Source organism: Tachysurus fulvidraco, chromosome 4, assembly GCF_022655615.1.
Source record: "Tachysurus fulvidraco isolate hzauxx_2018 chromosome 4, HZAU_PFXX_2.0, whole genome shotgun sequence".
In the NCBI taxonomy this organism is placed as follows: domain Eukaryota; kingdom Metazoa; phylum Chordata; class Actinopteri; order Siluriformes; family Bagridae; genus Tachysurus; species Tachysurus fulvidraco.
In genome coordinates, this window is record NC_062521.1 from 9,763,261 (window position 1) to 9,776,169 (window position 12,909).

The 12,909-nt window shown below is 39.4% G+C and overlaps 1 protein-coding gene across 8 annotated transcripts in view; it reads left to right on the top strand.

The window, feature by feature from the left end:
* The window catches only part of prkn (parkin RBR E3 ubiquitin protein ligase), a 103,547-nt gene that overhangs the window by 83,661 nt on the left and 6,977 nt on the right, over positions 1-12,909 (top strand). For 5 of the 8 annotated variants that reach the window (XM_027150100.2, XM_027150104.2, XM_027150096.2 and 2 more), the window contains 2 exons: positions 4,363-4,424; positions 5,028-5,177. In XM_027150100.2, coding sequence (XP_027005901.1) covers positions 4,363-4,424; positions 5,028-5,177 — 212 coding nt within the window. Of the gene's footprint in view, positions 1-4,362; positions 4,425-5,027; positions 5,178-10,390; positions 10,622-10,892; positions 11,070-12,909 lie in introns of those variants that run through there. The other 3 variants (XR_007140389.1, XR_007140388.1, XM_047812393.1) reach the window with 3 other exon arrangements.

Sequence of the window (12,909 nt, forward strand, 5' to 3'; positions counted from 1 at the left end):
TTGGCAGGTAGCTTCATGTTCTCTCTTCCCATCTCTCTTGTCTGTCTGTCTGTCTGTCTGTCTGTCTGTCTGTCTGTCTGTCTGTCTCGCAGTTCACCTTTTTTTTTATCTGTTTCTGACTTGCTGTCATTTTCTCTGTCAACTCTTCAATCTCTGCTTATATCTCACTCTACCCTGTCTGTCTCGTTTTGACTGCTATGTTTCTGCACAGTCGTCTCTTTTTATCTGTCACTCAAATTTTCTCTCGGGTTTCTCTTGTTTTTTTTCCCCCAGTTTCTCTTCTCCCTTCTTTAGTTTTGTTTTCCAATTTTTCTGTGGATTTTTTATGTCTCACGTTGTCTCTTTCAGTCTCTGATCTCTTGCTATCTGCATCTCTCTTTCTTTCAGCAAACATGTACCTTTCTACTTTTTTCTTTCTTTTTTTTTATCTTTGTTTTGCATTGTTTCTTTGTGTCTTCATGTCTATCTCTTACTATCTGTTCTTCTCTCTCTTTCCACCTCTGTGTAGGTCTCTCTCCTTCTCTTAATTCGTTTTTCCTCCCCAACTTTTTTTTGGGTGATTCTGCTAGCCTTTCATTGCCATGGCAACATCATGCCATCTCTGTGGACTACTTCTTTAATTACTTTTAGACAAATGTGAGTCTTTTCTCCCCTCATCTTGTGTAATATTTGCTGGCAGTGGCTAAGTCCCCAGGCGCGTCCAACCCTGATTAGTGCACGCTGCCGCTATTTGCATAAGAAAAGTGAGTCGTGTTTGCGTGAGCAACCCTAGAGGAAGATTAGCAACATTAGCATTCCAAAGCTTACAGGCCTCAAGTGTATTCTGGGTTCTGCTGGTGTCACCTTTCCTATCCTCCATAAACTCGCATGCAGCTGCAAGCACACACACAGTGAGTGGACACTGCTGTCAGGAAGAATTTGAAGGCAGGTGGTCGCACCAGATAAATTAGCACATAGGATGTGAAGATGTAGCCACTCTGCCCCTGAGCAGGTGGTGTGCTTGTGTAGTTTTAGTTATGATATTTAAGAGTGTGTGGAAGTGTTGATGTACCACAGAGAGGGATGAAGGTTTCACCTCTATTATCAGGAGGCTGGAGGAAGCACCCTCTGTCCCCTGAGCTTTAACACTCACTTTCAACTCAGCTGTGGTGTGTGTGTGTGTGTGTGTGTGTGTGTCTGTGTGTGTGTGTGTGTGTGTGTGTGTGCACGTGTGTGTTCTGACTACAGTACTCACAATGGGATGCACGTGTAGTGACGAGTGAAACCCAAAATTGTGCACATCAGTATTCAGACAAAATGACCCGTGGCTTTAAACGCTAGCTGGAGACGTCTCTGTCTCTGAAGGGTTATAGGAACACAAGTGCCTTATTCTTTATTTTACAGCATCCACCTGTAACTGAGAAGTGCAGCACTACAGTCTAAAGTTTTATGGGCAATATAAATACAAACAAATAACCAATCATACCTAGGGTCCATAATGTACATATATAAATATGACATTAAACATTTGTATAGGCACGAGCAGCCGAGATGTTTTTCACTCTATGAAATTGTACGCATTCTTATACTGATAGTAATATGATAGTATGGATGTATTCAATCTGGACATTTACTAGAGCTTAAAAATGTATCTATATAAAGTAAGGATACAGACAAAGAAAAAAAAACGGCTGTGACACTTCATACACACTTCATATACACTTCATGCACGCACATGCAGACACGCAAAGGAGTTATTTCACACCCACAGGGAAAAAAAAAAAACGATCATCATTTCTTTCTAAGGATGAATGAACATACAAAAAGAAACTTACATCCAGTTCTGTTTCAGTTTCACAGATTAAGCATCAAGAGAATAGTTATAATTGTGTGCTTCAGCTCAGCATCTTCCTGCTCAAAGGCACACAGTAGAAAGGCTGCCTGGTCAGCAGCTGCTCTCAATGCAGAAGCTATGTGATATCAGCCCTGGAGTCATGGAGCTCATACACAGATCTGAGTAGTTTTTTTCCTCAATGATAATCACTGTTCACAAAACACACAGTAATAAGTAACCATAATTAAATTGACCTTCAATAGCAATATAGTCATGGAACTGCCAGGCCAGGAACTACAAATGTCTGCTGTATCCTTGGTTTGTATACTTGTGTTAAACAACTTAGAACATAGCACTATTTGTTGGGAATCAACCCATTTGTAATGTAATAGTTAAAAAAATATTGGAACATATACAGTAACTTCCATTAACACGTGTCTTGTTGGATTGGTTGTTTTAACAATTAATAGCTTTGAGCATCGCTTCTTGGTCTGAACCCTGAGTTTTGCCTGTATAGACTGCATTTGTCGTTAAAAGGATAAATCAACATGAAGACTAGACCAGAGAGCTGTGTACAGGAGGAAAGCGAAGGATATTGAAGCTGAGAAAAGAGAGATGATCAATTAGAGCTTTTACATGGGCATTGGGCAAACATAATACAATAATTACATTGAAAAGGAAGAAAATACCGGTGTACCATTCACCATTCAGACAAGACTTTGCCATCAGAAATATACTGTAGAGGCCGTACCACAAAATACAAACCACTTCACTGGAGTAAAAATTCGAAGGCCAGAAAGGAATTTACAAAGAAATACAGAGATGAGCTACAGAAGCGTAGAAAGAAAGAATCTGCTTGTGATCCAGAACATGGCTTGAACTTGCATGGCTGCTTCTGGAACAGGCTCAATAATCTTTACTGTTGAGGGAACTTGTGATGTTAGAAGCAGAATTAATGCAGAAGTCTATTCTATAGTCGCATCCTGTCTAACAAAAATGTACAGAAAAATACAATCTTATCGGGATGAACTTCATCATACAGCAAGACAAAGAGCCAAAACATCCTGCCAACACAACAAAGGACTTCATCAGGGGAAGAAATCGGAAGGTTTTAGATCGGCCAAATCAATCGGCAGACCTTAAACCAACTGAGCAGTATTTCACCTTCTGAAGAGAAGACTGAAGGGAGAAACCTCACAAAATAACCAATAAGTCACAGTGCAAGTCTGGAAGAGCATCACAGAAGAAGACCTGCTGATCTTACTGAGTCACCAGCTTGCCACATTTATTGCAAGTTATTTACTTTAATTTGCATTGAGAATATTAAGTCAAGTACTGAGGCTTTTACTATCATTTCAGCCATTTACATTGGGTTGCAAAAGCAATCACCCCTTGTTATGAAAAAAAAAAAACTTACTTCTTTAAAGTCATAAGCATGATGTGTAAATCAAATGGTACAAACCCCCCAATTAAAAAATAGGGCAAACACCAAGGGGGTGAATACTTTTGCAGCTCACTGTATAGTTTGTGTGCAAATATGTGCAGACAGTGTAAAGCAGGGCTAGACGTACAATACAATACAATAATATACAGAACAGCACCGACCTGTATACGGTTTTTAGTTGAGAAAAGTCCAGGTAAAGATGCTGTCAAGGACAGTTAGCAGCAGATTGTAGCAGAGAGTGATCTGAATTACTGCACTTTTACGTTCTACCTTTTTATCTTACTTCCCGCTGAACATGCCAAAGGTCCTCGGTCTGAGGTGTTCTTTACAGAATTGGTACAAACCCTTGGCAAAAAATCTTGACTAAGGAAAATGTCTTGAATTTAACCGGATTAATTTTTATTTTTTTACGATTAAAGTTAATCATATATAAAACATTTAAAGCCTATTTCTAGACAGTTTTACTCTCTTCATACTTCACCTTTTCTTATTTTATCTGCAGCACATTTTGATACTTTCTAGAAATAAATACTTATCATGAGAAAATGATCTGATTGTGAAAAAAAGATTATTTCAAGCATAAAATGATTAGAAAATAAAACATGACTAGAAAGACTAAATATTCCTATTTAGCTTTTAATCCTGTAATAGCAAATGCTAGTTAGATTTGAGTCTATTTGAGATATTTTCACTTGCTGAGATGATTTTTTTTCAGTGTAGAGAAATACACTAAAAAGCTTTCAGTAATGATAATCAAACCGGTTATCAGAATGAATATAAAGTACTTTGCACAAGTCTTAGTCACATTAGTCCTAAGAGATACAGTCGGTGTAGAAAAGTGGTCGCAAATTTTAAGCGCAGCTTGGAGAATCACTTAAGAGTTCTTTCTGCAGGTGCTAAAAATGAATGGTGGTGTGTGTGTGTGTGTGTATTTGTGTGTGTGTGTGTGTGTGTGTGTGTGTGTGTGTGTGTGTCTGAGAGAGGTTAGTCTAGTGATATAATGTGGTATTTAAGTATTACTGGTCTTGGTATTACTTTTAGTATCAGTATAACATCAGTCTCTTAGATTTTGTGGTTCTTCTTACTCTTTTTTCTCTTCCTCTAGCTGGATGTTCAGAATCTCTCATTAAAGAACTGCATCATTTCCGGATACTGGGAGATGAGCAGGTGGGTTGCAAAAACTAAGCTCTAAACACACACACACACACACACACACACACACACACACACACACACACACACACACACACACACACACACACACACACACACACACACACACACACACACACTTGCTGTCTCTTGGAGGACAATATTGACAGCTTGTTCTATCTGACAGCTTCTTAATAGGCTCCTCTGCTTTTCTTTCATGCCAATCAGTAAGTCCTTCTCACTCTCTCCCTCTACTGCTTTCTGTTACTATCTCTCCATCTCTCAAACCCATGGCCACATCTGCCTCACAGGCTTTTTCATCAAATCTCAACCATGAGAAAAAAAGGGAGTTTTTCTTTAGTGATTTTTAGCTGTGTGTGCAAAGCAAAGCAGAGATTCTGAGCTCCATTAAGAAAGATTGTCTTTTGTTGGCTTTAGATTACCATGCTGTGGCAAATGTGTGGGTTGTTCATTATAGTGCTCATTCTCTCCATATATCTCCTCATCTCTTTTGTCTCTGAGCTATGCTGTGTGTCCCTATACACCATCTTTGAGCTGTCTCTCTCTCTCTCTCTCTCTCTCTCTCTCTCTCTCTCTCTCTCTCTCTCTCTCTCTCAGTATGAGCGGTACCAGCGCTATGCGGCGGAGGAGTGTTTGCTGCAGATGGGGGGAGTTCTTTGCCCTGCTCCAGGCTGCGGGGCGGGTCTCTTTGTCGAGGATGAACGCAGGAGGGTGCAGTGCGAACTGAAAGGTGGCCTAGGATGCGGGGTGAGTTTTGCTAAATTGCTCTGTGCTGATACTCTCACAGGTCAAATACTGTGTCTAAACAAAATGATCTTTAGTCATATCAATGCAGGGCTAAATCACAGTTTTTAAACCCTAATCCATGACAAAAATGAAATAAATTAAAAAACTATTATGTGTATATTCTGAAGAGTAGAATAAAAGCAAGATTGTATGATGTTAAATACGATATCATTATGGAAAGGTTGTCAGTCAAACAATCAGAACTATAAGTCCATCACTATAATTCTAAAGATTACCGCAAGTCAGCTTTGTGTTCAGGTCTTCATCAGTGAACATTTGAAGACTTTGTCAGGAATGAATTAGTGTTAAGTCAGAATGGACTGAATGGAAATTACGCTGTACTATTAATTCCTCAGGAGCTCTTGGTTGCACAATTCCACTCGACTGCACACTGTTGTAGAAAGGACATGTTTTACTCTTCAGTGGCACACAAATGAGGATGGGTTTCCTTCTGAATCTGGTTCCACTCAAGGTTTCTTCTTCATATCATTTCAGGGAGTTTTTCCATGTTTGGTACCTTAACACACTTTATAACAAAGCAGCTTTACAGTAATATAAATATAGCTTTATATCCGTAATGTATAAGCCAGAGAAATCATGTACATGAAGAAGAAAGCTACAGAATAATAGTATTATAAATCATAACTGGACGCAGGTGGAGCAAAAGTAAAGGCAAACATTATTCAACTGAAAGGATGTTCAGTATGAGCATAGTATGAATCGCAAACCTGAAAAGAGCACAAGATTATGCTTATGATTACAGCAGCAGTTCTTAGGTATAGAATCTCCCGGAGGTGGGAGTAAGTCACACGTGTGCAAGTCACAAGTAAGCCTCAAGTCATGAATGTCAAGTCAAAGTAAACTCGAGTCTTTTTATATATATATATATATATATATATATATATATATATATATATATATATATATATATATATATATATATATATATATATATGTCAAGCAAGTCTCAAATCTGACTCGAGTCAAGTCGAGTCCCCCATCTTTGAATCATTTAACTCAAGTCCGAGTCAAGTCCCAAGTCATGAATGTCAAGTCAAAGTCAAGTCGAGTCTTTTTTTAATAATTGTCAAGCAAGTCTCAAATTTGCGACTTAAGTCTGACTCGAGTCAAGTCATATGACTCAAGTCCCCCATCTCTGAAATCTACAGTATCGGTGTGAGACTGATCTTGACAATGTGTGAATGTTTATACTTTTTGATGTCCCAAACACAGGGTTTTTAAATTTTATTTAGATTATTTTATATCCATGCCACTTAGCAAAGGAGTGTATTAGGTAAATCGATTTCTTTTTCGAATATGTGTAATTTACACACCAAAACTCAATTCGGCCAAGTGTTCTGATGTGTTTTAAGAAAGTCTCATAGTGTGTAATGAGAGAAGCTCGGAAACGGCTGGCTTTGCCCCCAGAATTCAGCCGCTCTTATCCCCGCTGCAAGTCTGCCCAATAACAGTTTTTCCCAATCTGCTCAGTGACCTCCAACCCCTCTACATTATGGTGGCTTCTTTGCCCTTTGCCATTCATTTTACTCTTATTGTCCAATCATACAGAAATTAGAGTGTAATTGGCAAACCATTTGCATGATGTTTTCTAATTAGCCGGTTGATTAAAGATTAGAGTGCTGTTCGGCAGCCATTAGTGCTGACTGATTGCATGTTTGCAAACACAACCACCGTCAGTGCAGGGATGCTATGACGTACTTAGTGGAAGTTCATCTCTACTTGGTGTCCTGGTTTGAATCAGCAACATAAATCCTTACCTGCATGTAGACTGGACTGAGCTTTAATTAACTCACTTTATCTTAACTTATGCCAGAGTCTAAGAGAATAGCAGCGCTGTTTAATATTCTCTGTGATGTGTGTTTGTGTGTCAGAAATAAACCAAAGGAGTATTTGAAGGTGGATATGTAACACTATTATAGTCTGTAATGTGCATCTGCGTTAGCAAAGGAAATTGGGGGGAAATAATCAGTTTTGCTTTCACACACTTGCTCTGTAACAATTCCCTACAATTCCATTTGAATTATGATTACCTGAAATGTTTGCATGTAGTATTTCAATGCGTTCAGTTACAATTTTCTACTTCACATTTGGATCTTCTGAAGTGTAAAAAATCATAAAGCGGAGATCAGAAAATTGTAATGAAATGCGTAACATTCTGCATTTGTTTTATATTTGTTTACCCACCATAACATTATACTTTCTTATCCTACTGTACCTAGTGTCTGTGTAAAATCCGCCATCTAACAATTTCTAGCAGTCTCAGTCTGCTAAATTTACCATATACAGTCATGGGAAAATATTAGGACACCCCAAGGAAACCTGTGTGTTTTTTTTATTTTTATAAATAGTTAAACTTATGGGGATAAGTAAGGACACCTCCACAATTATTTGTACTTATTTTATTTGTATTTTACTAGATAAAATCTCCTACAGGTATATTACATCATGTGCAAATTGTTAGAACATCGTTACAGAGCATTTTGAAGAAGGCTTGCGTGATTTAAACCTCAGATATTTTGTTTGGTTTGCTCTTAATTGTTGAGGTGAGAGGTATCACTATGGTGAGATCCAAAGAGTTCTTCAGAAAGAAGATCGTTGATGCTTTTGAGACTGGTAAGGGATATTAAAAGATCTCAAGAGAACGTTTAAGACAACTGCCAACATAATCAAGTCAGGCCATATTCACAAGCAAATTCACAACAAGAGCAGACTGCAAGATGCTTAAATAAGTCTCCAAAAACACTAAAATATCATCATAGGACCTACAGCAAGCTCTTGCTACAGCTGATGTCAAAGTGCATGAATCTACAATTAGAAAGCGACTGCACAACTTTAATTATCATGGGAGGTGTGCAAGGAGGAAACCTTTACTATCTGAGAAAAACATGAGGGCAAGACTGAAAGAACACAGAGACAAAGGCCAAGACTTCTGGACTCATCTGTGCTTTGGACAGATGAGTCTGTAATTGAATTTATTGGACACCATAACAGAGGGCATGTTTGGCGTAAACCAAATACAGCATTTCAGCAAAAGAACCTTATACCAACTGTGAAACATGGAGGTGGAAGTGTTATGGTTGGAACTGCAGCAGGACCTGGTCAGTCATCATCATAGAACCCGCTATGAATTCTACATTGTACTGTATAAGAATGTGAGACCATCTGTCAAAAAGTGTAGTGAAACTGGACCTTAAAACATGACATAAACATGCCAGTAAATCCACCAAGGATTGTCTGAAAAGTAAAAAATGGAGAAACCTTGAACGGCCATGTCAGAAGACCGGATCTAAATCCTATTGTGATCCTGTGTGGTGATTTGAAACTGACTGTGCATGTAAAGGATTCTGCATTGAGGAGTGGGGGAAACTTTCTTCCAGTTGATGTCAGAAACTGGTAGATGGCTAAAAGAAACGTCTCACTCAGGTTATTTCAGCCAAAGGGGGAAACACTAGCTGTACTAGGCATGTAGGCACCCACTGCCCTGCCCAAAGCAAAAGTAGATGCTATGGCTTTAAATAATCATTTGCACATGTAAAAAATGAACAATTGTAGGTGCAGCAGGAGTTTGCAATCATGGACATAACTGCTTAACTGTTTACATGGACATAACTGTTTACATTGAACTTCATTTTTGTACATTCATTTTCTCAGAACTGCACTACCTCACCAAGAACTGCACTACCTCACTTATTGCCTCTATTAAGAACTGTACCTCACCTTTATTGCTTTTATTGCTCTTTTTTATTCTATTTTATTCATTTTTCATTCATTCATTTTTATTTTATTTTTTTACTTTACTGTATGACATTTAGTGTGGACAGCAAAGAAGAATTTCATTGTGCAGGGAAACATGCTTTCTGTCTGTGTGTATGATAATAAACACTTTGAAGTTGAAGTTGAAGTTGATGGAGAATTACAGACATCTTGTTAAAATGGTATCCGTCAAGTTGTGGGATATATTAGGCAGCAAGTGAGCAACCAGTTCTTGAAGTTAATGTGTTGGAAACAGGGAAAATGGGCTACAGTTGCCCCTTTTCCACCAGACAGAACCGGGTGCCGCTTCAGAGCTAGTGCTGGTGCTGGTTCAAAGTTTGTGTACGTGCAGCTCCATGTAATTTGTATAAACAGAGGTTGCACTCGAGAAAGTACATAACATTATTTTATCATTAACACAGAAAAAATGTTAACCTTAGCATGTAGCTACCTACTATCATGTGTGCTGATAGCTGATTATATTGCGGTAAAGTAAAAGTGTATTAAACATTGGTATACTTAAGGTACACGGGGGGCACGGTGGCTTAGTGGGTAGCACGTTCGCCTCACACCTCCAGGGTCGGGGTTCGATTCCCGCCTCCGCCTTGTGTGTGCGGAGTTTGCATGTTCTCCCCGTGCCTCGGGGGTTTCCTCCGGGTACTCCGGTTTCCTCCCCCGGTCCAAAGACATGCATGGTAGGTTAATTGGCATCTCTGGAAAATTGTCCGTAGTGTGTGAATGCGTGAGTGAATGAGAGTGTGTGTGTGCCCTGCGATGGGTTGGCACTCCGTCCAGGGTGTATCCTGCCTTGATGCCCGATGACGCCTGAGATAGGCACAGGCTCCCCGTGACCCGAGAAGTTCGGATAAAGCGGTAGAAAATGAATGAATGAATGAATACATAAGGTACATTATCAAATGTGCTAAAAGTAGCCCCGCCCCCAGCCCCTGGCACAAGTGGTTCTTAAGTCTAGACCAGCAACGTTTTGGTGCTGCTTAAGAACCACTTTTCCTGGTTTAGAGCTGTCGAAAAAGAAAGAACTGGTTTCAGTGGAAAAGGGGCAAGAAAGGATCTGGGTAACTCTGACAAGATCCAAATTGTGATGGGTAGATAACAGGGTCACATATCTAAAAATGACAGTTGTTGGGTGTTAGGTGTTGTATCTGGTAACCCAGTGTTTAGATCCTTCCAAAACAGCTCCAAGGAAGGAAAACCGACAACAGGGCCACTGTTATGCATGAAGAGTGAAGGCTAGTTTATCTGATTTGATCCTACCGAAGAGCTACTTTAGCAAAAACTGCTGAAAAAGTTCATGCTGACTATGATAAAAAAAAGTTTCAGAACACCTCACAGTTCTGTCACTATAAGATAGTCAGTCCAGATATCTCTGTTCCCTGTAGATGGTACAACTCCAGCTATGAGGTTTAATCTGTCCAGAGGGTCCTGGGTCTGCCCTGAGGTTTATGCTCAGTGGCACAATGTGATAGACCTTGTAATTGTGGCCAAACCACTTCAGATGATATCTGAATTTAGAGGAGAGGAAGTCTTACTTTGAGGATTGTCAAGCTCATCACCCTAACACAGAATCCCAGCAAACTTGCAAAGGAGCTTCAATTCCACCACCTGTACTGGTAGATTTATTTATTTATTTATTTATTTATTTATTTATTTATTTATTTATTTATTTATTTATGTGGTCTCTTGATCATCTTCTTGTAAACAAGAAGCTTCATCCACAGACTGAACTCTTATGTGCCATAGACATCATTTGTGAATCACTGATAGTCTTGCAATACAGTAGGAGTAAGAGATCACCATTGCTGTGTGTGTGTGTGTGTGTGTGTGTGTGTGTGTGTGTGTGTGTGTGTGTGTGTGTGTGTGTGTGTGTGTGCCTGTGTGTAGGACAGTGAGTTAGCTTTTGCTTGGTCTGGGTGCCAGGTGCCAGTGATGGTGTGGTCACTGCAGGCAATGCTGGATCTGGCTGCCACAGATAACGGCCTTATTGGAGTTGGCTTTCAAGCTTGCACGGGATTATATTTCTTATGAAGATGCTACAGAGTGGTCAGGTAAATCATCAAGGTGTGCAAAGCAGATACATATACAGATACAAATAGCTGGTCCACTCAAAAGGGACATTTTTACTCTTACGTGAACATAGGTTATATATATCGGGACAACTACATTTTATAAATTGTTGTATCATTGAACTGCATTTTTAAACAAAACCCAAAGCTCACCTTTTTTTTAATTCATAGCGTAACACAATCACATCACATGATTGATATTGCTCATATTCTGTTTTCCTATTTAAGCTTAGACAAAGATTTATCAAGAGTAACTCCTCCCAGGGCTTTCGAGCCACATTCGAGCACCAAATTTGGATATGTTGTAGACCCTGGTATGAAGTTTGTTGCTATTACTTTTCTAAGCGATCCGAGTTCCGGTACTTCCGGTACTTCCGGTACCGGGTCTCAAATTAGCCTTTTTTTTTCCCCATAGACTCCTATTATAAACTTTGGAGGTTTACAACTCGGCAAGCTTTCGAACTATCTACACCAAACTCGGCCAGTTCCTTTGGGGTGATACTCTGGACGAACTTTTATATTGGTGTACCGACTGGCCTTTCGGTTGTCCTACAGCCCCGCCCCAATTTATGCAAAATCAAAAAACCTTTTACAACATGGACATGTGACATATCAAAACACTCAGAACAATGAGGGGAACTTCCTCACGGGTATTCTGATGACGTCACGTGATGTCACGTGAAAATAAAAAATTGCACAACATGGGCATGTGGCATATCAAAACACTCAGCACAAGGAAGGGAATTGCGCCACAGGTTTTTGGATGACGTCACATGCTCGTCTCCACTTGCCTCCAAATGTTTTGTCATCCTAGCGCTCCACTAGATTTCACAAGTTTTATGTCCACTCCAAAAGTAACACTGACCCTTATGTCCACTCGCCTCCAAAAAGCACCGGCCTTTGCGAATACTTGCCTCGTCAAAGCCAACATCAAAGTTTGTCGCGACGAACTTTACAAATCTAGTGTATATACAGTATATTATCTACATTACTGCACTGTTTAGTTATTTTTTTTTACTTGTGTATGTGATTTTTGGGGGTAAAGGTGGTGGTGATGCTGAAGGAGATGATCTATTCATGAACCAAAGTAAATCTGTGTATGTCTAGCTTATTGCCAACCATTCCTACTTGTGCTATTAATGAGGCTAAAGAAAGGCTTTAGGGTGTGTTGTATGTGTGTGAGGTCACATATGTCCCTGTGTTCCAGTGTTATACTGTATGCATTTGTTTCTACTGCAAATTGTGTGTGTGTGTGTTTGTGTGTGTGTGTGTGTGTGTGTGTGTGTGTGTGTGTCTGTGTCTGTCTGTGTGTGTGTGTGTGTGTGTGTGTGTGTGTGTGTGTGTGTCTGTGTGTGTGTGTCTGTGTCTGTGTGTGTGTGTGTGTGTGTGTGAGCAGTGAGAGTTGCACCATCGCACTTGCTCTTATCTGATGCACATGCACACAGGCAGATATTGTCATGGTATTTCAATATTTCAGTGATTTTCAACCTAATCTCTAGGTGTCACATGAAATAAATTTTGACGCTTCCCTGTCCTGAAAAAAGAAGGATAGTAATAAAAAAAAATCCAATAAAAGTAACCTTGCTGAAATGAAGGTCTCAGGGCAGCAATTGAATTATGTCAATAAACATTTAAAATACTGTACATGGCTATATATTGTGAAATTTAATACCAACCATTCAACTCTAAAATGATATTATGGTTATTTACATTTTCCATAATAGTGTTCTAGTATCCAGGTACAAAACTGTGTGTTACATAAATATTTACAGGCTGTCTCATAGACTCATGGAGTGTCATATGTTGGTTTTATTCAATAAGTATTTACCCCCAGA